The 26,882-nt window shown below is 50.2% G+C and overlaps 8 protein-coding genes across 8 annotated transcripts; 5 read left to right on the top strand and 3 right to left on the bottom strand.

Moving 5' to 3' along the window:
- Positions 1 to 684: 684 nt before the first annotated feature.
- Positions 685 to 2,302, top strand: F5B22DRAFT_229113 (integral membrane protein DUF92). Its single transcript, XM_047969839.1, has one exon. The coding sequence runs from the start codon at positions 1,018 to 1,020 to the stop codon at positions 2,131 to 2,133; it is 1,116 nt and encodes a 371-aa protein (XP_047829782.1). The 5' UTR covers positions 685 to 1,017; the 3' UTR covers positions 2,134 to 2,302.
- On the bottom strand, positions 2,303 to 3,668 carry F5B22DRAFT_229118 (P-loop containing nucleoside triphosphate hydrolase protein). The gene is made up of 2 exons (XM_047969840.1): positions 3,188 to 3,668; positions 2,303 to 3,134 (listed from the first exon to the last, which is right to left on the bottom strand). Exons 1-2 carry the CDS (start codon positions 3,389 to 3,391, stop codon positions 2,472 to 2,474), a joined length of 867 nt encoding a protein of 288 aa, XP_047829781.1. The 5' UTR covers positions 3,392 to 3,668; the 3' UTR covers positions 2,303 to 2,471.
- Positions 3,669 to 3,841: 173 nt separating this feature from the next.
- F5B22DRAFT_647517 (uncharacterized protein) lies at positions 3,842 to 7,930 on the top strand (the record flags this gene model as incomplete). Its single annotated transcript, XM_047978878.1, has 3 exons — positions 3,842 to 3,908; positions 3,993 to 4,170; positions 5,338 to 7,930. 3 exons carry the CDS (start codon positions 3,842 to 3,844, stop codon positions 7,928 to 7,930), a joined length of 2,838 nt encoding a protein of 945 aa, XP_047829780.1.
- A 559-nt stretch (positions 7,931 to 8,489) lies between these two features.
- F5B22DRAFT_229037 (isocitrate lyase) lies at positions 8,490 to 10,640 on the bottom strand. The gene is made up of 4 exons (XM_047969836.1): positions 10,266 to 10,640; positions 10,051 to 10,206; positions 9,098 to 9,999; positions 8,490 to 8,978 (listed from the first exon to the last, which is right to left on the bottom strand). Exons 1-4 carry the CDS (start codon positions 10,494 to 10,496, stop codon positions 8,621 to 8,623), a joined length of 1,647 nt encoding a protein of 548 aa, XP_047829779.1. The 5' UTR covers positions 10,497 to 10,640; the 3' UTR covers positions 8,490 to 8,620.
- A 1,931-nt stretch (positions 10,641 to 12,571) lies between these two features.
- On the top strand, positions 12,572 to 14,406 carry F5B22DRAFT_229044 (uncharacterized protein). The gene is made up of 2 exons (XM_047969837.1): positions 12,572 to 13,451; positions 13,514 to 14,406. Exons 1-2 carry the CDS (start codon positions 12,743 to 12,745, stop codon positions 14,053 to 14,055), a joined length of 1,251 nt encoding a protein of 416 aa, XP_047829778.1. The 5' UTR covers positions 12,572 to 12,742; the 3' UTR covers positions 14,056 to 14,406.
- F5B22DRAFT_229045 (uncharacterized protein) lies at positions 14,407 to 16,322 on the top strand. The gene is made up of 3 exons (XM_047969838.1): positions 14,407 to 15,565; positions 15,644 to 15,754; positions 15,826 to 16,322. Exons 1-3 carry the CDS (start codon positions 14,758 to 14,760, stop codon positions 16,083 to 16,085), a joined length of 1,179 nt encoding a protein of 392 aa, XP_047829777.1. The 5' UTR covers positions 14,407 to 14,757; the 3' UTR covers positions 16,086 to 16,322.
- Positions 16,218 to 19,097, bottom strand: F5B22DRAFT_229017 (glycoside hydrolase family 37 protein). The gene is made up of 5 exons (XM_047969835.1): positions 18,681 to 19,097; positions 18,556 to 18,619; positions 18,372 to 18,496; positions 16,564 to 18,311; positions 16,218 to 16,497 (listed from the first exon to the last, which is right to left on the bottom strand). The coding sequence occupies exons 1-5, from the start codon at positions 18,837 to 18,839 to the stop codon at positions 16,350 to 16,352; spliced, it is 2,244 nt and encodes a 747-aa protein (XP_047829776.1). The 5' UTR covers positions 18,840 to 19,097; the 3' UTR covers positions 16,218 to 16,349.
- A 4,324-nt stretch (positions 19,098 to 23,421) lies between these two features.
- Positions 23,422 to 26,571, top strand: F5B22DRAFT_228963 (glycosyl transferase family group 2-domain-containing protein). The gene is made up of 4 exons (XM_047969834.1): positions 23,422 to 24,049; positions 24,111 to 25,387; positions 25,441 to 26,087; positions 26,143 to 26,571. The coding sequence occupies exons 1-4, from the start codon at positions 23,618 to 23,620 to the stop codon at positions 26,499 to 26,501; spliced, it is 2,715 nt and encodes a 904-aa protein (XP_047829775.1). The 5' UTR covers positions 23,422 to 23,617; the 3' UTR covers positions 26,502 to 26,571.
- Positions 26,572 to 26,882: the final 311 nt, after the last annotated feature.

The following is a 26,882-nucleotide window of genomic DNA, read 5'->3' as shown; positions in this document are numbered from 1 at the left end:
GTCTACCACGCGCTGGCCATTGTACGTGATATTGGCCATGATTATACTGAAGTCAATACCAGAGTTCTGCAATCATTAGCATCTACCACATGAAAAGCGCTCGTGTGGCGGAGGAAAATAATAGATGGCTAAGCATACAATATTGGTACTGCTACTATTGACTGCTTTTTCTCCAGGGGTGGCGATTTCGCTGTTGACCATCGAGGCGGAGGCGACCGTCGGCTGCCGTTGACGGAGGAAATGAAGCCCTAGAAATTGTGTGATAATCCGGAACCACAAAGGTCGTCACATAAATGGTGCCATTCTTGAGGCAGCGATCACAGCCGTCCACCTTTCAGATTTGAAGATCACATCGCACCCAGAACTCTCGGAAACACCAAGCTAGATCGGCGGATTTTGTAGAGCATGGGGCTGTGTGAATTCAAACCTAAGAGTTTGGTGTTGAAAATGATGGTCTAGCGTTTATGTACCTAGCGAGAAGGGAACAAGAAGATACAATATACAGGCAGCCATCAAACAATGCTTGCTACCAGGCAACAACAGGGCCCTCAAGCTTGCGTCTTACGACAGCTCTCGTGATGTTTGAGACCTAGGCTCGCTAGATAATTACTTTGATGATCCCGCAGGACATAACCCACAGGCTTTAGATGAGGCTATACGGCTTGGAGAGGCACTACGGCTATTTGCAACCCCACCCCATCTTTATATACGATATAAAGCGCTTCGCGCAAAGTTCTAAATATAGCCATGGGGCGGTCGCTAATCGATAAGCTTATCCCGGCGAGTCTGGGGTAGCATTGCCCAGTATCACCGACTTACGACTTACTGTTCATGTAAGATCTCATCTGCTTGATTGTGATGACTGTTCACCTTCCTTTCATATTCTGCGACAGCTGCCAGTAAAGCAACGAGCTTCTCGAGTTGACCGCAAACCCTCGTTTCTTCGTGGAATTGCCATCTTCATCCCCTCACCTGTCGAAAGCCGATGACTCGCGTGAGAATACCCGCAGACCCAGCATGAAAGCCATATACGCGGTTCCCGCATGCCTTGCGCTGGTCTATCGGGCTTATTCTCACAATTCGCTGACACCTTTTGGCATTTTCGTTGCCGGCCTGACAGCTGCCGTCCATGCCTACCACCCATGGAACTTACCGTTCGTGCTGCTGATCATCTTCTTCCTCGCCGGCACACGCGCGACCGCTGTTAAGAAGGAGGTGAAGGCCAGCTTGACTCTGAACGCCCAAGGCAGCGAGGGCGGCGAGGGCCCACGAACCCATGTCCAAGTCCTTGCTAACTCCCTCATGGCCTCCATCCTGACCCTTCTACACACCTACCAACTACACCAGAGGCGCGAAGCTGTCTGGGATGGTCAGACCCCAAGTGGCACCTACTGCTACAGTTGGAAAGGTGACCTCCTAGTCGTTGGTATCATCGCCAACTATGCCGCCGTGTGCGCTGACACGTTCTCCTCTGAACTCGGGATTCTATCTCGCACCGAGCCAAGACTTATAACGTCGCTCAATCTGCGTAAAGTCCCGCGAGGTACAAATGGCGGTGTCACTGTCTGGGGTCTAGTTGCAGGGTTCTTGGGCTCGACGATCATCGTAGTGACGTCCTTGATGTTCCTGCCCCTGTGCAGCGATCACACAAGTCGCGATGTCGCCGGTGGTCGGGCGTGGTCAAAGACTGAAATAGTTTATTTTGCATTGGGAATGACCATCTGGGGCACACTTGGAAGTCTGTTGGACAGTTTCCTCGGAGGATGGCTGCAGCGAAGTGTTCGAGATGTAAGGACCGGCAAGATCGTCGAAGGTGAAGGGGGTGCACGCGTTCGTGCGTCTGCCGATACAAAGAAAGCCACTCAGCTTGTCGGCGGACAGGGCTCGAGTGCTGTTGGAAGTACATCGGCAGTTGATGACAGCACATCCGCCAAGGACCCCTACAACCCGAAAGATAAGCATCGCAAGGCTAGCTTCGGTGACAACAAGCCTACTCGTGTTGCAGAGACTGGTTGGGATTTGCTCGATAATAACGACGTCAATTTTCTCATGGCATTCACCATGAGTGTTGGCGGGATGTTAGCCGCGTCTTGGTATTGGGACGTCCCCATCGCCAGTATCTTACAGAACTAGCAACATGTTTTGAAGCAGCCGTGCATCAAGCTATATATAGCTTCATTTACACACATAGCTTTTGAAGGCGTCTTGATAGCAGTGCTTATTTTGGTCAAGAAAAAGAAAGGCGATCTTCATGTACCTGACTTACGTACATTAGAAGGACTATACAAAAACAGCATACCCTGGTTCTCGCAATAGATTTAGTGCTATTTCCTGTTTCCCAACACCTCGCTGTACGAATACACCCTCATCTTAGTGTCAGAGACCCGATTCCTCAGGCCACCGCCTAGACTTAAGGCTAGCATAAGCGAATCGAGTAAATGTAAATCGTGCAATGGTACTCTGTTCCACATTCAAGTAATAGCGGTCTTTCTGGCTACGCTTCCGAATGCACGTCGAACTAGAGACAAGATTCGCAATCTTGCACTTTTCTTGTGTGACTTGTTTGTGCTGTAGCCGTTGGTCTGTTCGTCATCGGCTTCGGGAGTATCGTTGGCTTGCTCCTGGCATTGCTGCGCGAGCTGCCGCAACTTAAGCAGCTCTGTACCCAAGAGCATGAAAAGCGTGTCTACGTTTTCGCCGGTTCGTGCCGAAGTCTCCCGGAATGCACAGCGTGTTCTGCCTCCCCCGAAATGGCACGCTAGTTCGTAGCCTTCACCCTCGGTCACCATTCGGTAGCTTTCGCCCCTACTATCTTGGTCTCCGTCAGCCTTGTTGCCCGCGAGGACGATGCTGTAATACTGTCGCTCGTCTACTACGAGTGCTTCATGTATTCGTTGATAGAGCTCTTGAGCGAGAGCGAAAGATTCGCGAGACCGCACATCGTATGTCAAAACAGCGGCCTCCGTAATGGCCACTGCGTGCCGGAGGTAATGTCCTTCAGACAATTGACTAGGTTCCAGCTCGAGGGCATCGACTACGTACGTCTGCTCCTTTATCTCAATCTTTCGCTGGCATCCACGCTCGTATTCTGGGTTTGGTGGCTGGCCTTCGCCAGCGAACATGTCTTTGCAGAACTTTATAGATGTTAGGAGCAATGATATTATAAGTTGGCTAGGTAAGTAGTTACCCTTGTCAATATGGCAGTCTTGCCGCAGCCTTTGGATCCCAGAATCAGGATGCGAAACCGACCGGCTAGAGGCCGTTCGGGAGATAATGATCTTCTTCTCGCAAACCCTTGAGCATGGCTAGGCTCCCATTTGAGCAGTGCACGGATATATTGTCTCTCATCCTCCGAGAGGGCCATGGACTCTTTCTCGTCACTGTCTGACATCGCCAAATCGATACTGATGAATTACGTCCCAAAGTAATGATTTGACCACGATAAACTGTGATGCTGAATGTGTCATTCTTGTGAATTCTGTCGCGAAGAAGGAGAAACAGCCCTTTTTTTAGCGTTCAGATCTGCGTCCTACAGTCGTCATACCCAAATAATACCACACTAGATGAGCAAGATAACTCGTAGGCTGTTGTTTTGGTTGCGCTATCCTATCCAATGCTCATTCGACATTCGGTTACCGATACCGTAGAGAATAGCATGGCACCTCTAGGGATTCGGGAGAATCATGAGACACAGATGTGTATCTTGATAGGACGATTTGGTTCCCTCCGAGACGTGCAACGAGAATGATTCCCTCTGTGCTCATGTACGACAGGTCGCTGTCCCTCGTCTCGCGCGATCTCTGGTCACTGTGTGAGGTAGAGTGACGATGAGACGGCAGTGATGGCCTCCCTCGATATTACCGTCACATTGCAGGATCCAAAGTTGCAGTATTGGGGGATATCATTCGGTACGCATGCAATACGTCCATGCGCATAGACTCAGGAAATGCCGGAGGTGGGAATGCCAAGAGTATTGTTTACCAATTGCATAGGTCATTGCACCGTATCTCCCAGTAGCCATCAGCTCTGCAAGATCGATGCCGATTTTTTTCGTATAACGAAACCGCAGACTGGGGACTCTGTGGTGGCGTTCGAGACTATCGAGATGGAGCAGATTGCCAGCTCACACATTACCGTCGTGCAGAGCAACAGCAGCGTCATTCTCTTCCTGTGCATATTTTGTCCTACAACAAATGAACCTGTTTGATGCACCACAGTAAATAGTTTTCGGGACGAGAATGTTCTACTACCCGGGTCTCTCTTTTCAGAGCCCGTTTTGAGTTTTGATCCTACCCATGACCCTACGGCTTATGCTGCAAAGCCCAAGCTGCCCATGCCATGCAATGCTGTCTGTGCTGCTCTCATCATACCGGTAGTGCTGGGTAGAGTTTCACACGCCATGGTGACAGAGACATACATACATTCTCCCATCAGAGGCGTACTCCAAGTGACTGACATTCAGCTCTGTCTGATACGGTGACAAACTCAGCTGGCAGGTGTGACATCTGCAATCCCATCTCGAACTCATGTATGATGGATCACATCTAGATACTGTATGTTAATTACCTCCTACCTATAGTACCTAGGTAGACTAGGAGTAAGTACTTTCATTCAGGGTTGTTTGTTGGCGAGCGCTTAGAAGGTACGGTAGGTACACTAAGCAAGCGTAAAACCCCCTGTACGCCAAACCTCCAGCTTGACCCAACTTGACTTCAGCCGTTCCTAAATTGGGGAGCTCGGCTCCACCACCAATCCTCATCGCTCGGTGACGAGCTGAGAGAAGCGCAACTAGAGTCTCTAGGCAGCGGTTAGGTCTGTTTGATGTCTCGGAATGAGGCCTTCTTCTTTCTACCTGGTCGTAGACATGGCGACTTGGTGTATACAGCATACCGGGATCCTTGACGCCTAGTATACCTACAGCTTCCGATCTGTTGCTTCCTCAAGTGATAGATCGTGACAGGCCTGGCTGTGAACTGTCAATACCTAACCCTCTCTTTGTATGTTGTTTGGGGTGCATCGCATGGCTTCCAGATCCACCAGCACAACGATTCACTCATCTTATACATATCCTACGGCTAATAATCCAACGTCGCAGCGACCTGCTCCAATCGTCTACCCGGTCGCACCGCATACCTACCTTGCGCGCCATACCTAGCCCACCATCGAGCCGCATGTAGGCGGGGTATTGTGCTCTAGAATTCAAACTTCACAAGAATCGAACGATCGTGAGCCGGCCGCTTGGTCAAGGAGGAGGAGGGCGGTTCGGTGTTGTTTATAGAGGTGTATAGTAGCGCATCGCAACTTGGTTATTCCACCATATCCTTTTTGATAAAACAGCGTTTCCCTAGCAATTCACGACACCCCGATCTCCAAACCCATTAGCAACCTCGCTTTCTCAGCTCCCCCGTCGTGCAAGCAGCAAGATGCCATAGCGGCCATGGCTTCGTATCCTTATTTCTCGAGCGATCCGTACCGGAGCCATGCCGATCAAGCTTTGAATCACAAAGTATCGAACTTATCAGAGAGCTCGGAAACACAGGGCCCTCTTCGCGGCCGAGAATCCCTTGTATCCCTCCAGTCCTTCTACGACTCGCCACCTCTCCCGCCACCGCAGAACCACACGTTGGAACAACAGGAGTATGGAAGGGGGCAGTGGTCAGTTCCTTTCCTAGGGAACAATGGTGGGCGATATCAACCAGTTTCACGGACGCCGTCGAGCTTCGGACGGTTCAGAAGTTTCCGTGGAAGGGTACAACAAGATACCATACATGAAGATGAAAGCGTTGATATGTCACTACTTAGTGCGGCAGTGCCGCCAGCTCAATGCGGCTCCTATGAGGCAGTGCCGAAATCTGAGTCTTTCGAGCCCGCCTTCGATATGACGTCTTTCTCCGGCCCCATGGGCACTCAAGATCATGAATTCCTGAAATCATTGCAACAGCAGGAGGCGAGCGGGAGGCTGACTGGTGGCCTGGGACAGGGAGAAGGCCCAAATACAACTATCAAGAAAGAATACCTAACGTCTGCTACTCCCTCCGCCGCGCGTAGCTTCACACGGTCTTTCTCAATGAGGAGGAAACCTACCGTGAACCCACAGTCGAGCTGGAAGAGCCTGGGACAAGAGGAGGCGAACAAGAGAGGAGAAGTGATTGAAGTGATCATGGAGGAGCATGCAGATGTCGACCTTAGTTCCATGATTGGCCCTCATACTGTCAAACTGGACCAAGCCACATCTGCGACACCGCCTCCTAAGAAGGAAGTGTTTTATCCACGGCCTAATTGGAAGCCTTTTGCGATGAGGTGGCCATATTTGCTGTTCATGATTCTCCTGTCGGTGGCTCTTGCTATCGTGCAAGAGTTCATTTATCAGATGTCAAGACGTCCTGGCGGGCTGCTTCACTTTACAAGTGCCAGGGACCTCAATCCCGGATTGTACTTTGTTTTCAAATTCGTCCCTACTATCATCACTGTTACATACGGCGTTTTATGGCAGAACACAGACTTCGAAGTCAAGCGTCTGGAGGCTTTCTATCAGATGTCCAAGGATGGCGGCGCCTTAGCGGCGGAGTCAATCAATGTCGATTATATTACTCTATTCAACTTTGGACGGCCATTACTTGCTCTCCATCGGAAACATTACGCTGTATTCATCTCATCAGTGGCCACTCTGCTTGCTGTGTCTCTCGTTCCGACTCTCGGCGCTGCTGCTCTTGTCCTTAGTCCCGATCGGGCCACGCGATTATCTAACCCAGACGAGGTTAAGATGATCACAGTCAGCGCTGTTCTGTCGCGCCTGCTTACTGCAACATTTTTCTTTATTGCAATCCTCGGGTGTATCCTCTTTTACCAACTGACAACGAGAAGGTCAGGGCTACTCGCAGATGTGAAAGGCATTGCGGGATTGGCGTCGATGGCAGTTGTGAGCCACATCATGGCGGATTTTAGAGACATGGATACTGCAAAACCAAAAGACATACACCATAAGTTGAAAAACAGGCGCTACGAGCTGCGTAACTCGTCACTATTTTCTAAAGATTTCATGTCACAGCGTGGGAATGATAGATACAAGGATGCTCATCTATCTCAAAACCCTCATCCTCTGATGCTTCGGAGAGAAGGGTGCATACCCTTCATAATCGGAATCGTGCTGTTCCTCATCCTGGTACCGGTGTTCTTGTTTACGCCAGCCAGTGTCATTACATACGAAGCACCCTGGGCTGTCACGGCATTGGCCGTCTGCATCAAGCTAGGCTGGGGAAGCCTGGAAACATCCATCCGCATGCTAGAGCCATACTACATACTGGCACAACGCCACGCACCACCCAAGACTCTCACACTCGACTACACCGCAATGCCCTTCGCCGTTGTAGCGTTCCGTGCGCTCTTCAACCGGCACTGGATCGTATTCCTCGTAGGATGGGGTACTGTTCTCGTTGAAGGGCTAACCATCTTCGCTACGAGTTTAGCGCAAGTCGAAGGCAAAGACCTGCTCGACCTCATCGCAGCGGACCCGGGAAACCTGCTGAACAAGGAGCTGGGCAGCGGCTCGGAAACGGTGCGGTCCTTCGTTGTGACGGTCGCTTTGACAGGTTTCATACTGAGCTACCTGATCATCGTTGCGAGCTTCGTCTTTATCCGCCGGCGCCACCCGTTCCTACCGCGTCAGCCCAATACCATCGCCAGCGTCTTGGCCTTCATGCACCAATCCAAGATGCTGTATGACTTTGTCGGCACCGCCAAGTTCACCAACGTACAGATGCGCGAAAAGCTCGAGGCCCTCGGCAAGACGTACGGCCTTGGCTGGTTTAGCGGGCGCGACGGCCAGATGCACTGCGGTGTCGACGAGGAGGAGCTCACGGGCTCGTATAAACACGGCGTCGATTACTCGCAGGGCAACATGCCTTGGCTAACGGATTGGCAGACGTTTTAAAGTATCCCATACTGTGGGTGCTACGTTACAGTTGTTGTTTATCTACGGAATATCGGGTGAAGGGGAGGGAATGGATGGTTGGTGATTTGCATTTTTCTCTTGAGTTACGTGTGTCACTCGTCTTTGGATCAATTAATATGGCATGCATGGCGTTCTGCAGTTGGGTTACATGAAGTGAATCTTGGAAATAGATACGGTGTGCATGCGGTATTTAACTACCTAGTTATGAACGGACAAGCGGGAGTGTGAAATAACGCATTGGCATGTCTAGGCACTGGCTTGGGTGGTTGGGACACGTGATGGGAGAGGTATTCAATTCAAACATCATCTTGTCATGGTTTCAAAATTTCCTCAGCTCGCGGCTGACTAGGAGAGGTTCACTAGGGCATGAAAATCACGAAAAATCAAGCATTATTTTTAATCGTTGATCGCAAGCAGTTAGCCACAGTCAGGCTTTCAGAATTTGTTCAATATAGGATGCCAATAAATTATCATGACTGATATGCAATGGGTGCACTGTAGCACAGCATTATCTAACAATTATCCTCGTCGCCACAACGGAAGTATATATGCAACGCAAGGTAAAAACTGGTGGCTCTTCTTTTCCAGATTACCAACCCAGCAACTTAAATCCACACTGCCAACTCGAAAGTTTTCCGGAAACAAAAATTTTCGTAATGATCTAATTCATCAATGGAACTGGTCCTCTGTAACGCCCTGGCCCATGGCGGCCGTTGAGCTGATGCCGCCGGTAACCATCTTCTGGAGTTCGTCGACGTAGGTGGCGCCGCTCCACTTCTGGTGCTTGACGACGTCGACGCCGGCCTCCATCTCCGGCTCCTGGACGAGCTCGCCGTACGCACGCATGCCGTTCTTTGCGTACGCCTGGGCGAATCGGTCAGCTGCCAGCGCCGTTGTGTGCAGACCTGCCAGCGTAATGAATTGCCAGCAGTATCCCAACGCTGCGAGCCGGCGGATGTAGGTCTCCTGTTCCGCTCGGGGCATGGCCGTCTTCCAGTTGAAGGAGGGCGAGAGGTTATATGCTAGCCTATATTGAGAAAGATCAATCAGTATTTTGCTTTTACGTTGGACTGAGAGAAGAATTCAACGTCGTGGGGTTTCGGTCGCGTAGATAACGTGGGAGGGCATATCAGACGTAACACTTACTTCTGCTCCGGCCAAACGGCGTGGACTCCGTCGGCAAACTCTTTCGCTTGCTGGTAGTCGGGCAGTTTGCTCTCCATCCAGATGGCATCGCAGTACGGTGCGTATGCGACGGCGCGGTTGATGGCGCAGTCGCAGCCACCCTTTAATCGGTAGTAACCCTCGCGTACGCGCGGAGCGTCCCAGTTGAAGTAGACGTCCTCACCGAGGATACCGTGGGCAACGGCGCGAGCCTCGGAATTGCTCTTGCCCTTGGCCTGCGCCAGGTATTGCTTGATCAACGCCTTCTTGTCTCCGGCCACAGTCCGTGAAGCCGTGATGGCATCTACAACGGCCTCGTCGAAACGCTTCAAGTTGGCCTGCTTCAGCCACGCGTCTTCAATAGCTTGTAGTTCTTCGCCGTTCTTGCCAGCCTGCTCGGCAGCGATCATAAGGTCGTTCAGAGGTTGGAGGTTAGGATTCGTGGTGCCGATGATGAATGCGTGGTCTCGCGGGTCGATCGTTGTGGTGATAAGCGTTGCTGCCTCGGCGTCGGTACGCGCGATAGCTAGCAAATCCGTGCCCATAATATCGGCCTGCGCGCGGATCGCGACGAGACGATTGATGTGTTCGCTGATGGGTACGAGGACTTTACCCGCCATGTGTCCGCACTTCTTCGTGCCGGGGGCTTGATCTTCGATGTGAATACCAGCTGCGCCTTTCTCGATGAAGAGCTTTGTGAGCTTCATCACAGCTGTTAGACCGCCATGTCCCGTATCGGCGTCGGCAACGATGGGGCGGAGATAATCGATATTGGCGAGCTTTGAGCGTAGAGATTTGGGTGCGCTGAGGCGCTCTTGACGTTGCTTGCGGTCGTGAAATAGCTGAGCCATGAAAAGATGGCTTACTTTGTTGGGAACGGTGGTCTTGCTCTGGGTTAGCATTGGGTAGAGTGGACTGCTTCGTTGTACACTTACATAGGGGTAGTCAGCCAGGTCAGGACCCGGCTCATCTGACGACGAGGCGGTAGATGATGACTGCCAGCCTGAAACATAGACAGTATCCAGATACTTAGCCATCTGTGTGAGCGCCGTAGGTTCTAAGCAGCCATAAGTGTAGCTTGCATCTCTATTCTACACCGTTGTCAGTACACTAGAGGTGGAGGCTGGTATGTCAAGGGGTATGTATCTACCTTGAATCTGTTTTCCAAGATGTCCCATAACTTTTTCGACTGCGCATTGCCAGGGTACTGAACTTGCAATGTGCCGCGTTTTGAGACGATCTGTTCCGCTGTGAATGGTCGCTTGGTGTACCTCCATCTTGAATCACTCCACCACCTCTTCACAGCCTCAACCTCTTGAGCGAAAAGCTCGTCTTCGATGTTCGGATCGACGGCCGGGTTGATCATGTTATTCGATGCCATAATGAATAGCTCAAGTGTATGATGTAGCAGTAGACTTGATAGATTAAGCAATTCAGCTCTAGTAGTGGTGCGCCTCTCAAAGGAAATGTGAGAGTGTGTTACTCGAAGACAATGGAATGTGGTGGGTATCACGTAGAGTTAGGAAAGCCTCAAAAACAAATAGGGATGCGCCGAGAAATTGTAGTCTCTCTTCTTGTGGAATCCAAGAAATATGGCAGTTTGGAAATCAAGACTTCACGTGTAGGCGTTCCCTACTATAAGTACATGATCCCCTCGAGAGCCAGTTAGTCATAAAGCACACGCCCAGTCATAGCTCGGTGCGAGTCGGCCAAGCGGCTGCGCCAGGGCCATCACGGCCCGGAGGTATACATGCCGTTGCTTGTGAAACTCGCAGTCGGCCATAGTATCTCCCTTCCATCTTCCCTTTCTGTTTCCGTCATAGGCTCTCATGTGGCTGGCACGGCGATCAGGCATAGGCCTCGGGAAAGCACGCGACGCAACCCTCTGACTTGACGTCTAGTCTACATCATTCTCCGTTCGGCTCAAAGGGAGTTCCTCGCATGCCTAGGCACGGTGGACGCGGTGGACGCGGATGGAGTCCTTGGGTCGAGAGAAAGCCGTGATTCGCCAATCTACCGAGCTAGAGCGGAAAAGCGTGGGAGATGCCTCTTGACGCTCTCGACAAGGCTATGCCAAGCGAGGATGGTATGGAGATTTCCCCGCAAATTCCCAAGCTGAAGTGAGGCCTAATCTAGAGAAGGCCTAGTGCAGAGCCAGGTGTTAGATATCTTGCGGCATCCTGGCCAGCAATGGCGATGACGCAGCGAATACCACATGCCGGTGCTCACTTTGGCATTCGTGTAGTGCTAGGATATTCACAGTCGGCGCAATTTCGAGAGTGCGCAATGAGTTCAACCAAATATGGAAGCAGAGTTGTTGAAGTTTAGGCTACGCGACCTCATCTCGGTTTCTCTACATTGTTTCTGTCTCTTTCTTCATTTTCTGGCCTGGAATTGATCGTCAACAATACCTTAGTAGCAGTAGCTATCCGCCACCCTGTCTCGCCTGTGATGTTTGTGGCTGGCATGTGAAAGTTGGGGTGAGTTTACACTAGATCAGGGCGTCAATATACCGCCATTTTAAGTCATTACCAACTGCTCCCCGGATATAACCTAGATAAAACCTGGATAGAACCGGGACACCCCCGGTCATAATCTAAAGTTAGCTGCCCTTCCAGTTGTGCCGTCGCAGAATTTGAGCGGTTCTAGACCAAGAGCCTCGGCCCAAGGGCTCAATGTCCGTCTCCCACTTATCGCTTATCAGCACCTCCAACTCGGTTTTGGGTTTCACATGGCATGGAAACCGGAACGAGTCATGTCCAGTGGTTGTTGCCGGAAGCCCAGCCGCAGTCGGAGTGAGGCTCAATTATGATAAAGGCAATCGTTTGCAAGGTTGAGTCAGAGGATTCATTTGTCCGCAGCCACTTGCCTCTGCCACGTCAAGTGCATCGAATGCGTGTGTGTGTGTTTGGCCTGTTCGTATTCTCGTCGTCTTCACATTTGCTTGATAGTTACGAATGCTGATTCCGGACACCTCGTTTCAATGGTCCCAGGCAGACCAGTATTGCATATATTGCGAGCGATTTGTCAGTCGCCTGTCCCGATCTAATACGTGGCGACAGTAGAGTGATTACGTCGATCACAGCAAGCCTGTCTGCCTTCTTGGCGGATTTTGTTCTAGGAGCATACAACTCAAAAAAAAAAAAAAAAAAAAAAAAAAAAAAAAACACGGCCGGTGTTTCTTGCGCAACTGAATTGACACGGCCTACGCAGTTTGCTACGCTCGGCAATGCTCAAAAACAAAACTACATGAGATATATATGTATCACATTCACTGCTCTCTAACAGTTAACGATAAGTTTAGAGGATTGCACTTGGCGATTTGCACACAATGATAGTCATGCACGTAGCAGAATAACACTGCCCGACCGGTAAAAATGCCAGACCTATCTCATTCGAGATCTCCAATTTTCTGTTTACTGCGACGAGTCAATGATCAATAGACGTGGTACTGCAACTTTAAGTGGTAGACAGCAAGCCAACGACAGCGACATGCGCCGCCAACACGTGGCTCAGCACATTCAGGCTGCAATAACGCCCAACATCCCATGTCTTTAAATCGTCGCGCACGTCCTCATCCGAGTTTTGCAGACATGACTCTCTAGAAGCTCTCGCTCCTGCGTAGCGATGGCAGAGCATGAAGTGGTACTAGACCCAGACGGTGATATTCTTGTCATCGTGCCTGGGAAGCGCCTCGAGGCCATAGCGGAAGAGCCGAGCTCAGTCACTACTGACACTGATGGTACTAATGTTAATGGAGTCGAACATCCAACGGAAGATTCCGTAGAAAGGCCGTCAGAGTCTTCAGCGGAAGTCCCAACAGAAGGCCCCGAAAGTACCGAACCGCATCAGCCCAATGGATCCGTGGCACGCGGAGAGGAGCAATGGCAGTTCAGAGCCTCTTCGAAACATCTCTCCCTAGCCTCCACGCACGTCAAGATGATAATGTCGGGGGCTAAAGAGACACACGACGATGGACTGGTGCACTGGAAGTTCGACGGTTTCGACGTCGACGCGATTTCCATCATCCTAAGCGTCATCCACGGCCTGAATCGCCGAGTGCCGCGAACAGTCAGTCTTCCAATGCTAGCCCAGATTGCTCGCGTGGTGGACCATCTCGAATGTCATGAGGTGATGGAGCTCTACGCAAGTATTTGGATGGAGCACATCGGAGACCCTGTCCCGAACCCGTCACAAAAGGACTGGGATGATTGGATTTCGGTCGCAGGTGTATTCCACAGCCCTGAGATCTTCAAGAATTGGACACGCGTGGCTATTATTCAGAAGCTTACTTGTCCCCCTTCCTTAGAATCGCCAATATTGTTGCAAGCTTACGGTATGTGCACATCCCTTGTAATAACCTGGTCTCAACCGTGTGTTCTGACACTTGCACTACAGACGTGATCAATCAGCGGCGACAGCTACATCTTGACAAGATCGTGTCGTGCGTATACGATCATATGGATCGGCTGAGCGAGCAAAAGGTGTGCGCTGGGGAATGTGATGCCATACTACTAGGGACATTGATCCGCCATATGCGCGCCAACTCACTCCCCAGCATCCGCCCAGCATTCCCGTACGAGGGATTCAGTGTCGGCAGCGTGGTGAAGACTATCAGGAGTCTAACGGTGCCGGACTGGTATGGCAGAGTGAGCGATTCCGATGAGCACAGACAGAATCCCTTCGAGTTCTGGGGCGCCACTAAGAAGCCCCCGAAATCTCTTCACAAAAAGGCCAAAACAAAGGTGAAGAAGAAAGTACAGTCATCTGACATGTGGGGAGCTCCGGGACCAGTGGAAGAGTATGAAGAGTTGGAGGACCTGGTAGTAGTTGAGCATAATTGCGGGTTCGACGAACTGCGTGCCCTGGTGAATGGCTTGGAGTCGGAGATTCAGGGTCTCGACCTTGAGCATGATTTGAGCATTGGACAGGAAAAATGATGTAAGTGTGTGTAAGTGTATTTGCAGGCCAGGGGTAATGAAAAAGCCGGCAGGACGAGGAGGGCATATTCATATTGTTCAACATTAATAATCCGGCGAATGTAACGATCAACTTATTTACACCTCCAGATTCAAGTTTTGGTTTTCTGAATTCGTCATACTACGAGCCAAGGCAGCAAAGCTCCAAAGCTTTGCTGTGATAGCTAGACTTCTTATCTATCTCTCCAGCTAAGTTAGGGAAAATCCGGCATGCAGGTTACGAGCTTCTACTACTTTGGGTTCGGCGCGAGTAGAAGGGAAGGCAACGACGCAATTATCTGAGGGACCTAAGGTGCATACCTACTACATAACATCGAAGTATACGATGTAGCTGGTTGGTAGGTATATACATCTCTTGCGTGTGTCTCTACTTCATTCTCCTTTCGGATACATCCTCCACGTCTTCTGAACCCCGGATTTCCCGGGAATCTTCCTTTCAGTAAAACGCTTATTCGAGTTGCCTTGCAAACTTGCAACCCATTTAGGACGGGAAACTTCGTAGACCCTTCCAGTTTCGCCAGGTATATTTAACATTCGTTTGCGAAGCCCTGTAACTTCAACCTGTTTCCCTCGAACACAGACCATGACAATCAAGATTCACACCCCAATCGCCTCGATACATTCATTCATATAGCCTATCCAAAAGGCCAACGGACTATAGATATGCCGAACCTAGGGACGCGCACGACTCTAGATCCAGATGGCGACCTTACCGTCATTCTGCCTAGCCGCGACAGAGATGGCAGAGCCCGAGTAGGAGAGCGTAGCGTTACCCAGTTTGTACCCAGAGGGTATCTTGGGAGTGGTTATGGTTATGAACCAGAAGACAGTAGCGACACCAGTAAGATCGAATGGTACGAACTCGACGATGATATGGAGTCTTCCTTCAAGCTAGACTACGACAGCGACGACAAGGTTATTCCCACGACATCAATTTCCGACTTTAACGAAAGACATTTTCAAACCACGCCCAACACACCTATTTCACATGACTCGCATCGTTTCAATGTGTCCTCGAAGCATCTTATTCTAGCTTCAGCACATGGTACTGCACTGACACAATTGTTCGAGCATCCGAGGTATGCGCCGAAGTACGCGTGGAGGCGTAGGCGCCACAACACCTTAGTATTGCCGGCCTTCGACCTCGAGGCAACGGGCATAGTTCTGAAGATCATCCACCACAAGAATCGCAGAGTCCCAAAGACTCTTGATCTCGGCATGCTCGTTGAAGTCACGCAGGTCGTACATTACCTCAAGTGTTTCGAGGCTACAGAACCCCACGCAAGCCAATGGATCGCGCGCCTCGAAGGCAAGATCCCGCCCTCCTACAACGTCGACTTGCTGTTCTGGATATGTATCGCCGGGGTGTTCCGCAACGCACCGATCTTCGAATACTGCACGCGCATAGCCATCGCCCAGAACCACAGCGGCATCCCCACGCTAGGGCTGCCGATTCTGAAGGAAGTGAGTGGTAAGTACCCAGGTCCGCCATTTGAGGAGATGTCTAACGTTGCGGTTCGGTCTCTGATTACTGAATCGCGAAAAATAGCCGAGATCGAGAAACGCAGGGTGCACCTTCTAGACGAGATTTTCAAAGCCGTATACAGATTCAAGGACAAGTTGACAAAGGATACCTCATGTTCCTCTGAATGCGATGCCCGTAAGTAGTAGCAACCGCGCAGAAAGATACCGCGTCCTACGAGCATCAGAATTAACTTTTCCATGTTCAAGTTCGGTTAGGGATTTTGATCAAGCATTTACACCGCTGCTTTGGCTCGCTACCAAAGAGACCTTACCACAAGATGAGTGTTTCCTGGGCCGTTGAAAAGATCGCCCAGTTACCTCGGGCAGCCTGCCTTGCCCGGTTCAAGACATGCGGTAGGGCTATACGGCATTCTGGATTCGACGGGCTTGTTGAAATGGTGAACAGCTTGGCGGAAGGGATAAAAGGCCTTGATCTTGTGAATGACCTGCTATGGAGACCAGCCTAATGTACAATGTTGATTGATCCATCAAGGGAAATAGCCATTATAGCGCTATATTCCCGCACAGATCTCTGAAGTTTGTCTCCGAGTTACAATGTGTAATATCTAATATTGGCATGAGGCGGGGCCCCTGTTAAACAAATGGTCGTGTAAGAATACGCAGGCTGTACTGAAACTTGATCATGTAAAATTCACTTTCTATGCTAGTCTACAAGCTAAAGCTAGCTTGCAGTGGTCTTTACAGGCAGACTATGAACACCAGAAGAGCGATTACACCGGATCGTTGAAAAACTTCTCTTCTCTTGCTTTCTGAGCCTTCTCATATGTTTCCCAGGGTGTGACAGTACCGAGTGCCCGCTTCATGTCGGTGTTAATGAATTGAAGGCCATAGACATAGCTGGCATTGACCCATCCGAAGCTGCATAGATAACGTTAGAACCAGACGCAAAGGTTATATAGCTTGCGTGAAACAAAACCAACTTACCCTTCTTTCGCTACGCCTTTGAAGTCCAGCCCCTGGTTGCCGTACTCGGCGTCTACGCGGTGAGGGTCGACCGGACGTGTAACATCGTATTTCTCTACCACAACGCCGTTGAAGTCGAAGAATGCCTTTGTAATCATGAACAGCCATTTATACGCCAGCCTCTGCACGAGGTCCGCATACCCATATCGATAAAGGCCGGTCCAGGCGAGCATCTGCTGCGGCGCCCACCCATATGGATAGTCCCACTGTCGATTTGGTCTCTCCAGGCTGACTTCCCCGCGGGATTTCTCCGTTCCGGAGAGCAAGCCGCCGTAAGCTTCAAATTTTGGCACGGCGCTACTCACCACTCTAGCTGCCTTAGCAGGGTCCGGAACGCCTGCCCATAGGGGCCAGAACGTGGTGCACGATTCATAGGTGCATTGCGCCTCTTTCACGGTATCATAGTCGAAATACATTCCTTCCTGTTCATTCCAGCAGTATTTATCAATGGCAGCGCGGCGTCGTCTCCAGCGGCGATCCCAAGTTGCTGAAGTTTCGACTTGACCAGGTTCCATCGACCCGCTACACCATTCGGCGGGTATCGTAAGGTGATCACCAAAGACGTTGCGAATAGTACGAGCAATGTCCATCTCATATTTGAATAATAAAGAATTCAGGTCAATCGTGGCGAGATTGGCACAGACCTTCTCTAATCGGTAGGTGGTATCATGTCCGGACTCTCGCACTGCTCGGTCATGTAAGAAGTACTCGTCTAGATCCGGTTCGACAACCTCCCCGTGATTGTAAGCTCTCACAAATTCCTTGAAGGGCATTTTGTGCTTTTCCACGTAGGGCTCGAGGATATGCACAAAGTGGCTTGCTTCGGTTTCCGGAGGAACACCACGCCCTTCAGGTCGATACCTAGACAAGCCTGTCTTCGGATCTAGCCGAGGCTCCGCCATCCATACGGTATAGTATTCTTTGATTGCAGCAATCATAGCGTCCCTCAGAAAATCTTTCGCGCCTGGCTGATGTTGGATCTTTTCGTATACTCGTAATGCCATATCTGTCAAAAATGGCGGCTGGGATCTCGTGAGATAGTAAGATCTGGTAGCGTTCAGAATTTTACCGTAATGCCTGATACAAAAGCAAAAGTTCTGAACCATCGCTTTGGCTAGATGAGCTTTGTCGTTAGCGAGAAGTCCTAGCGACTCCATGTAGCTATCCCAGCCGTATAGCTCGTTGAATCTTCCTCCCGGCACGACGAAAGGAACACCTCTTAGGGTCTTCTCTCCCGTGTTCGGGTCAACGTGTTCTTCCATTGCAGTAGCCAAAAGGCCGGGACCAGGATTATCATTTAAGTTTAGTACAACATCTGGAGTGATCACTTCAGGGAGCTTTTGAACGTCTAGTCGAAGCTCTGGTCTCTCGCGCGCCAGTTGAAGATAATACTCATATTGTTCTGGCGCACCGTGCGGGACATATATGCGTGGTCGTGGATCTTCAGTCCAGTCTTTTTTGTCCTTGGCAGCAATTTCAATACTCGAGGCATCAATGCGACGAGTTAGGCCCTCCCAAAATTGATTCTTGATAAGCCTAGATAGACGGCTGACGGGGTTCTCATTGAGGCGACCGATATCTAGGATGATCCGTTTTCTCCCATATTCTTTAGCGAGAGATAACTCTTGCAAAAGGTTTGAAAGCATATATGTCCCTCGAATATCGAAACGATTATGGCCGGCCGACGCGGCTGTCCCTACCGACAGTACCTAGGAAGGGAGTCAGTATTCGGATCCCTTATGATTCGAGTGCTCAGCCACCTGGCATACCTTCGGACCTTTATCTTCGATCGTAATCTGCATATTATCATCGGTATCCTCTTGGGCCCGAAGACTTTCGAGGGTGTGATCGACATCGATTAGAAACTGACGCGATTGTGGAGTGCTAGCCTCGTCTTACAAGAACTTCAGTTAGCTATCCACTAGAAGACTCTTCTTAGCGAACTTGACATACCGTGACTACCGCGTCTGTGTCTACCTTGGAGCCCCAGCAGCTCCAACTCTCGGGTCATAGTGGTCTGATCTTTGGTCAGAAACGGTGCTTCGAGCGCAATGGGGCATTGGATTATATAGCCATACATGAGACTGCGTGTTATGTCTTTTGTGAAAGCGATTTATGTGCCGGGCGTCGGAGGTATAGTATGTCTTCGCATCATCGTATATGCTCAAATCATCGCTAGCAGCGCTCGCATCTGACCGGCGAGGTCTGATCGGTTCGTGTGCAACGTGTTCGGGCATTTTGATCGAGGTTCTTAGAGGGGATACGTCAAGAGACGGTGTGGTGATTGGTCTCGAGATGCTATGCAACTTTCGTGTCGGTAGGTCTAATGCTACGACTGATGTCTAACTGGTTGGCTTGCGGTCGGAAATGTGGTAATTGCCCATTTGCCGTGTCTTCAGGTCGACTTTGATATGATGCCTGGGTATATATGTACAGGATACAAGGCTTAGTCAGTGGAAGCAGGAAGCTTCAGCTGGCTGGCTAAGTATACAGGAAGGAACAAGTGGGAGGCGGCACGACGACTGGGGGTTTGAAGATGGACACGATCCTAAAGTAATAAGTAAAATAATAACTAAAGGTATAAGTAAAGTTATGCTTGGTCGATGGAATTTAATACACGGTACAGATACACAGCGCTCTTGATGGCTCAGTAGTAGCAGGCTGCGATGCTTGCCAGGAATGAATGAGCGGTGGTTTTTGTTACATTCTATCTATCGTGGAATGGCAGCAGGTTAAGGCCACCAAAGACGGAGAATGATGTCAGTGCAAGCCAGCCGCTACCGGTATGCAAAGACAAGCTCTTCACGATCTCCACTTGCTGACCTTGATGCCGACACCTACATATTCACTTTGAGTGTCGTCCGTCCGAATTCTCCCAGCATCCTCTATATACTCGCAGAAGACGGCTTATTATGTCTCTTTAGACCACTCCTTCCTCCCAGGCAATTGCCTGATCCGCTTCATTGCCTTGGTAAAAACACGCTTGGTTGAATTTAAATTTTTCTTTTCTTTTCTTGAACTCGCTGGGGTTTCCACGTCGTCTCCGCAATGACGGCGAATTACCCCACTATAGAGAACAAAAAGGCTTGAGGTCCGTCCCCTCACCTAACGGCGATAACTTACTCTTATCACGTATGTGTATTTAAACGGCATATTCATTATCAGAGTGATACCTACCTAAGGTGAGTCCTGAGGTCCTCTTGGCTTTTTGCTGCAGACATGGCCATAATAATCAGTTTACCTACACTGCCGGTATGATGATCTCTTGATCACAGATTAGAAACAATTTTATCACTTGGATGATTCGTTGAATGATATCAGACCCTCGCTTCTAAATTCCCTGTCCCATTAAAAGCATATGTGAGGGGACAGTGAGCTCTTGCGATACCGGTATTGGAATCCAGATTTTCTGTCAAGGTAGCGCACGCGCGACATCTCACAAAATACTACAAAACATATGTACGCGCTGGATGATGTGAGCAGTCAGAAACGTAGTCACTCCTGGCTTTTGTTCTTCGACTGGGTGAATTTTCCCTATCTAGTCTTCGTAATTCTCTCGAAGGGCTATCACGTCGTTTGCTTGCCGATCAATATTGGCTACAAGGGGTGTGTATGAGCAGTGGCGAGAAGCGGCTAGCTGCCTCCGTAGGTAGAGATTGAGACCATTAGGGGTTCCCGTGTCCCGTCTGCATATGCATGGCCATGCGACACGCGGCACGGCCCCGGGGGTTCTGAGGCAATACCAGGCGAACGAACACACCCCTATGCAGTGTGGTATTTTGGTCTTGAACCGACAACCAATGCATAGTGGCTGTGTGCTTCGTAGGTTACAGGCATCCAGAATTCGGAGAGGGTGTGTTACATTGCTTTCCGCGGATGGCAAACCTGGTGACCGGATATGAGGAATAATGTAGTAAATCATTGATAGGGCATACGTTTGGTGGGTGGTAGCTGAACCCCTTCACATCTCACGTCGGCCAGATCACAAGATCAATGGTGTTTCAGTACCACCTCGTCAGTGTGGTCATAAAAGGTATATACGGCATAGACTATGTAGTTGATGGAAGGCCTCGGTTTCCAGATTGACAGCAATCTGTTATCAAGACGCTTTCTCTGGCCGTCGATTGATGACTGAGACATTTCATCAGAATGGGTAGGTACATGTAGTCGTCGGCTGTGGAGCAGAGGTTGATGTTATCTACTACGTACTTGTGGCGTAGTTTTCCATGGTCGCACGAGACGTGCATTTGGATGTAATCTGGGCGGTTGCGATAACCTCAAAGATAAAGAAAGCATTAATGCAACCTGGTTCATATCCCCTCAGTTGTACTCAAAAGAACACACCAACCTCTAGCTGAACTGGATTACTGTAATATCTACTATGTACTATGTGCCATTTGAATCACGATAAGTGCAGCGGCCGAAGTTTTCTCATGCCGTCTCGGTGCTCTATCGCATCACGTCAGCACCTCCCATCCAGCGTCCACCCAGCGTCCATCCAGTCCGCCATTTAGGCCAGTACTAGCGGGGCCTCCGGTGACCCAGGAGACTGGGCGAGCCGCGACGAATTCAATCAAGCCCTAAGTAAGTAGGTACGGTACGGTAGACCGACTTTAGCTACGTGGTCTAGGTATCGTATCAACTGTGATCGGCACAATCTAGCCACGGCCAGTCTCCGAACGACGTGACCGACCCCGGCCTAGTGTTGTTGACATTGCCATATGAGTGTGAGGCTCGCCATAGATAGAGTTTTACTAGTAAAGAAATGTTTTTTTTACATGTAGAGTGATCTTCTCTACTACCTATGTACGTAGCCGTCTCGAGTTCCGCCTTGCACTGCCCTTGTAACCGATCATAATGATCTAGGTATTGCTGTTCGCACTAATCCCACGATTTCCGGTCAAGATAGCCAGATACCCGATCTCTTATCTACGGGAAAGGATCTGAAGCAGGGTGTTGAGCAGGGCAGAGCATGGGGGCCGCTGCCTCCTGTTATTAATTCTCTTCTTGGCATTATCTGGGTTGCTCGGTTGCCGGCTGGTCCACCTTGAAAATTTCTAATACTTATGTCATACTTCGCACGCGGTTGAGAGAATTTCCTTTATTGAGGGTTGTTGTTCTGTAGGAAAGACAGCGCAAACCGACTATGATATACTTGAGGGAGAACGGAGGGGGGTAATGGAGAGCAGCTTCAGAAGATTATGCATGGATTCCATCGTCTCTCGTATTCACGAACCCACCCTACTGCACCGCAAGTCTGCAACCTGCAGGCTCCTTGCTGCACCGTTTCCTGTTAGTGTCCTTCCAGTGTCTAATTTTTCTCCCTCTCTGCTCCCTCCTTCTCTTTCGCCCTCGCTAGCTTTGGCTACATACTTACATAGTACGGTACATGCGTGTCGTGGACATCATAAATCTCATGTAGTGTAATCAATTAATATCGCGCCAGGCTTTCATAGACGTCGCCAAAAGGCCAAGAGCAGTCTGGAAGCGGGCGCTAGAGGCAGCTAAGGTGCGCTACCGTGACCTAAGTATCGGTTTTTTTCTCAATATTCTCCACCCGACACGGTCAGCTCGGCTACCAGCGTGGCACTCGTCCAGTCTCGCCCTGAGTCTCGAGCGTCGCCCTCGCTTGTCGTTTCGCTTCAGCTTCAGCTTGAGGTCGTCTTGGGTGGCTGTTCGATCCTGATGCCTTTCTCTCTGTCTGTTCCTTCCCCCTCTACCTAGGTACCTTCCTACTGTGGTGTCTGATGGGCTGTTTTCGTCAATAATTCCGAAAAGGTGTTTTTCACGCTTTATGATGTAGGTAATCTACACATGTAGTACAGGACATGTCTTCCCATAGCTTACTCGCATGGTATCATGAATCATTCAAAGACATAGTGCCGATGGAAAATTGCTATTCTCAGCTTACCTGTATCATGCACAGATTAGCGCCATGAGCTATACCTGATGAAAGAGTTCCCGTCGTGAGCCAAGCACGTTGAATTCAGTAATGAGGGCAGATACGAACAACCATCTGTCGACTTAGCGTGCGAGCTTGTGACATTTGTTGCAACCGGCGCCCGCACCAATTCAGTGCCTACCTACCCAGTCCGATGCTACATGCAGGTATAGGTATATGCCTTGAAGCGCTTTGGAGCACCTATCTACATGTAGGCGGTAGAATATAGGTAGCAGACCTAGGTAGTACATCTACCATGTGTGCACTCGGTTAACTAAAGCCAGCTACCGATCAATACACAGATTGAAGTAGACAGCCAAGGACCGTTGCGCTCAATACCAGCTTGGCCGTTGATAAAAGCGAACGAGAATGAGACTGGACCTCACCTACTCCGGGCTGCCCTACACTAAGCGGTTCTCATTATTGGCGATTCAGTCCATATTGGTAGCTAGTCCGAGCCAGAAAGGGTGGCACACACTCCCTTCTCCTCTCGGCTGTTCGCGACGTGCCTTGGACATCTGTACATCTGGACATTGGATGGCTTGTCTAGCTCATCTAGCTCAGGAACCTGGCTCGCCTGGCCAGTCGAGGCCCACGCGACACGACCCGTTGGATGGTCTGCGCGGTCTGCGCTACAGCTCCGTCGGGCTAGTGCGGCTGGAGTGCCCAGCCGAGAACTGATAGCGTCGTGCAGCTCTGGCGGTGCCGCCAGGTCCAGTGGTCCTACAGGTAGATAGCTATGTACCTAGGTACACTACTACCTAGGTAGGTATACTACCTAGATAACCACCCTGTTCGGCTCGATTTGTCCGCTATTGCTACCCAGATAGGCCTCGATTCAGTTGGCTAGGTAGTTCGCTCAGTTGGCACCCTAAGCAAGCCCACTCGTCTAGCTCGGCCACCTGGGCCCCCTGGCCCTCTCATAATTAATACCACCCGCCGTCTCTCTTCATGTTGCTTTCTTGTTCTCGCGAGCGGTGGCCAGGATAGAGCAAAGTCGTAGCCGTTCGTTCGTTTTCCTTTCTGTCTGCTTCGTCTTTCGCTCTCTTCGGCTCTTGTCGGTCATCCGTCGCCATGAGCTTCCTCAAGTCGTACTTCGCTCCTGGCAAGGACCAGAATGATGGAGAGAAGAAGAAGGGCCCTGGCAAGAAGCCGTCGCCGATCACTGAGATGACTGAGACTCGCTTGGAGGGGCCTGCTCCCGCCCCTACGCCTAATTTTTCTATGCCCGGCACGCCAGCCCGGAGCTTGATGGGATCGCGACCTGCCTCACTATATCCCACCGGTGATTTTCGAAATGCTCGCGAGAGCCTTCTCGACGTCAAAGCGGATGTCATGTGCAGCTGGTTATACCAGCAGCAATTGGAGAGACAATATGCCACCGGCATATTGCCAGGTGAAGGCGTTGTGCTGAAGAAGGGGAGGAACAACTACGCTTGCTGTCCGCCTCAGCTTCGAGACATGAAATACAGTTTGTACGACATGGCGATGGAGCTCAACGTCAGGGTATGTTGTTCTTTCATGTGTTGTAGTATGCTACTTGACATTGTGCTAACTCCACCTACAGTGTGCTATGACTGTCAATACGAGAATTATCAACGTTATTCTGGCTTCGAGGCGGACGACTTACGAGTATATTCCACTTCCGGATGGCTTGAGGTTGCAGGTGCTACCGAGCATGCGCGACCTACCACGGTGTCAGAAGCACCACTTTGCTGCATTCATCCAGGATCTTCAGATTATGATTGTTTGGGATGATGAACCTAAGAAAGTATTGGCTAGAGCTGAAGCTTTAGAACGCCAGTTAATGAGGATGATCTGGGGAACAGGACAAGATGAAGAAGAGGAGACAGAGGGCGAGAAGGGCGAAAAGGTCCAAGTCGGTGAAGTAGAGGTCACGCCGATTGATCTTGAGGCTGCCGCCAACGCACCCGACAGGCGGATAAAGCTTACCAGTGCTTTCACTGTCGGACTTACCATGGCTTTATCCGTCGCCACCTTAGGCCTGGGTTTTAGGAAACTCAGTTTTGAACTCGCGACCGATGGCGATTACGTTCGACTCGCCCTCATCGCAGTTGCCCCTCTTCAGCTATGGGTTGGCTACTTCTTTTTCCAAACTATTATCGTCAATCTCTTCGAAATCTTCGGGCCTATCAGTGCCGTTAACCAAAACAGCAAGTTTTACTCGGGAACAGCGCCAAGGCGACTCGATCGCGAGCATCATACACTGCCCCACGTTACCATTCAGATGCCAGTTTATAAGGAAGGCTTAAAGGCTGTCATCGGTCCAACTGTTCAATCGCTTAAGCAGTGTATATCGACATACGAGCTTCAAGGCGGGTCTGCCAATATCTTCGTCAATGACGACGGTATGCAGCTCATCTCGCCAGAAGAAGCCCAAGCCCGTCGCGAATTCTACGACGAGAATAACATTGGCTGGGTGTCTCGACCGAAGCACAACCCTAACCCCGAGGAAGGGGAACAGGTTTTCCTTCGCCGAGGAAAGTTCAAGAAGGCATCTAACATGAACTATGCTTTGATGGTCAGCAACCGTGTTGAGGATAAGTTAGCTCAGGCTCAAAGATCTGCCACATGGACACAAGAAGACGAACACGCTGCCTATGAGCAATGTCTATCTGAAGTCTTGCAAGAGGACGAAGGCCGGACTTGGGCCGAAGGTAACATTCGCATCGGTGACTACATCCTTATTATCGACTCCGATACCCGTGTGCCCGAAGACTGCTTGCTAGATGCGGTCAGTGAAATGGAGCAGTCTCCTCAGGTTGCTATTCTGCAGTTCTCATCCGGTGTAATGCGCGTTAGTGAATCGTTCTTCGAGGGAGCGTAAGTCTGGTTTCTTAAGCATTTACACAGACCCTTTACTGATATGTTTGCAGTGTCGAGTGGTTTACCAACCTGATTTATTCTTCCATCATCTACACTGTGTCAATTGGCGACTCCGTTCCTTTCGTCGGGCACAACGCTATACTTCGCTGGTCCGCCATACAAGATGCCGCGTCGTATCAAGATGAGGATGGGTATGAGAAATACTGGTCTGAATCTCATGTCTCGGAAGATTTCGACATGTCTCTCCGTCTTCAGTGTGCCGGTTACAGTTGCCGTCTTGCTTCGTATACCGGTGAAGGATTTCAAGAAGGCGTGTCTCTGACGGTGTATGACGAGCTAGCGCGTTGGGAGAAGTACGCCTTTGGCTGTAACGAGTTGATGTTCCACCCTTTGCGTTATTGGCCGACTCGGGGTCCTATAACCCCTCTCTTCCGAAAGTTCCTAGGCTCTAACATCCCCCTTCCCAAGAAGATCACCATCTGCAGTTATATCGGAACGTATTATGCTATTGGCGCGTCGTGGATCATCACCCTGTTCAACTACTTCCTCACTGGCTTTTTCTACGGCTTGTACGACAAGTACTACCTGGACTCTTTCGCTATCTTTGTTTCGGTTATCGTCGTGTTCACTGGATTCGGTAACCTTGCGCTTGCTATTCTGCGGTACCGTCTGAACCAGAAGTCTCTCCTCGGAGCCTGTAAGTTTTTCTTTCATTAGTTGCATCTTGTTTCAAAGCTAACGCTTCTCCGTAGTCTGGGATAACGTGAAGTGGATTCCTGTTATGACCATCTTCCTAGGTGGCCTGTCGCTGCACGTGTCCCAAGCCATCTTGTGCCACTTCTTCAGCATCGACATGACCTGGGGAGCCACAGCTAAGGAAGTCGAAGAGGTCAATTTCCTCGAAGAGATTCCCCGATTATTGAAGCGCTTCAAGGGAACGTTCGTGTTCTCTTTTGGCACTGTTGGCCTCATTATTGCCGGCCTCTACGGCTTCCCCGAAGCTTGGCGCATCACCTACTTCGCCTCCATCTTCCCTCTTGCCTGGCTGGCGGCTTGCCACTTCCTACTCCCAGTCGCCCTCAACCCGGCCCTGATGGTGTTCGCTTGGTAATCTTCGCGTATTACCGACCAACATTAGCCGGGGCACAATACCGATAATGTGTAATTAATCTTGTTTATTTTCGAACCTTACATACTTATACCTATTGGATAGCAAAGGAGTTAGCATTAGATCGGGACCAAGAGGGCGTTCAGATCTGGATATTTAACGTTTGGGAACGACGGGGTTTACTTGGGCTTAATGAACGCATGGGATTCACCTTGTTCTTCTTCGTCGACGGCAACATGGTGTGAATATGAATGTGTCGTCGTTGGCGTGACGGGTCGGATACGTCTGGATATACGCTTCGCTTCATGAAATGTGTGTCAAGCAACTATCATATTTCCTTGCTAGACTAAGAAAATAATATCAACATATCTTGAAACCTTATTT

The sequence above is a fragment of the Xylaria bambusicola genome (assembly GCF_022495145.1).
Source record: "Xylaria bambusicola strain CBS 139988 unplaced genomic scaffold F5B22scaffold_27, whole genome shotgun sequence".
Classification (NCBI taxonomy): domain Eukaryota; kingdom Fungi; phylum Ascomycota; class Sordariomycetes; order Xylariales; family Xylariaceae; genus Xylaria; species Xylaria bambusicola.
The sequence above is the reverse complement of the archived record's forward strand: the minus strand, read 5'-3'. Positions and strand labels throughout refer to the sequence as shown.

What these genes read in the sequence shown, in the direction of transcription:
- F5B22DRAFT_229118 (XM_047969840.1), bottom strand. Translation starts at nt 3,391, where the DNA reads ATGTCAGACAGTGACGAGAAAGAGTCCATGGCCCTCTCGGAGGATGAG. An exon ending in AGACTGCCATATTGACAAGG is followed by an intron (nt 3,135 to 3,187) that starts GTAACTACTTAC and finishes ACATCTATAAAG; the next exon opens with TTCTGCAAAGACATGTTCGC.
- F5B22DRAFT_228963 (XM_047969834.1), top strand. Translation starts at nt 23,618, where the DNA reads ATGAGCTTCCTCAAGTCGTACTTCGCTCCTGGCAAGGACCAGAATGAT. An exon ending in GAATCGTTCTTCGAGGGAGC is followed by an intron (nt 25,388 to 25,440) that starts GTAAGTCTGGTT and finishes ATATGTTTGCAG; the next exon opens with TGTCGAGTGGTTTACCAACC. An exon ending in GAAGTCTCTCCTCGGAGCCT is followed by an intron (nt 26,088 to 26,142) that starts GTAAGTTTTTCT and finishes GCTTCTCCGTAG; the next exon opens with TCTGGGATAACGTGAAGTGG.
- F5B22DRAFT_229017 (XM_047969835.1), bottom strand. Translation starts at nt 18,839, where the DNA reads ATGCCCGAACACGTTGCACACGAACCGATCAGACCTCGCCGGTCAGAT. An exon ending in GACATAACACGCAGTCTCAT is followed by an intron (nt 18,620 to 18,680) that starts GTATGGCTATAT and finishes ACCAAAGATCAG; the next exon opens with ACCACTATGACCCGAGAGTT. An exon ending in ACACAGACGCGGTAGTCACG is followed by an intron (nt 18,497 to 18,555) that starts GTATGTCAAGTT and finishes AGTTCTTGTAAG; the next exon opens with ACGAGGCTAGCACTCCACAA.
- F5B22DRAFT_229044 (XM_047969837.1), top strand. Translation starts at nt 12,743, where the DNA reads ATGGCAGAGCATGAAGTGGTACTAGACCCAGACGGTGATATTCTTGTC. An exon ending in AATATTGTTGCAAGCTTACG is followed by an intron (nt 13,452 to 13,513) that starts GTATGTGCACAT and finishes CTTGCACTACAG; the next exon opens with ACGTGATCAATCAGCGGCGA.
- F5B22DRAFT_229113 (XM_047969839.1), top strand. Translation starts at nt 1,018, where the DNA reads ATGAAAGCCATATACGCGGTTCCCGCATGCCTTGCGCTGGTCTATCGG.
- F5B22DRAFT_229045 (XM_047969838.1), top strand. Translation starts at nt 14,758, where the DNA reads ATGCCGAACCTAGGGACGCGCACGACTCTAGATCCAGATGGCGACCTT. An exon ending in GATTCTGAAGGAAGTGAGTG is followed by an intron (nt 15,566 to 15,643) that starts GTAAGTACCCAG and finishes CGCGAAAAATAG; the next exon opens with CCGAGATCGAGAAACGCAGG. An exon ending in TTCCTCTGAATGCGATGCCC is followed by an intron (nt 15,755 to 15,825) that starts GTAAGTAGTAGC and finishes TCCATGTTCAAG; the next exon opens with TTCGGTTAGGGATTTTGATC.
- F5B22DRAFT_229037 (XM_047969836.1), bottom strand. Translation starts at nt 10,496, where the DNA reads ATGGCATCGAATAACATGATCAACCCGGCCGTCGATCCGAACATCGAA. An exon ending in TCTTGGAAAACAGATTCAAG is followed by an intron (nt 10,207 to 10,265) that starts GTAGATACATAC and finishes ACAACGGTGTAG; the next exon opens with AATAGAGATGCAAGCTACAC. An exon ending in GCCGTTTGGCCGGAGCAGAA is followed by an intron (nt 8,979 to 9,097) that starts GTAAGTGTTACG and finishes TTCTCAATATAG; the next exon opens with GCTAGCATATAACCTCTCGC.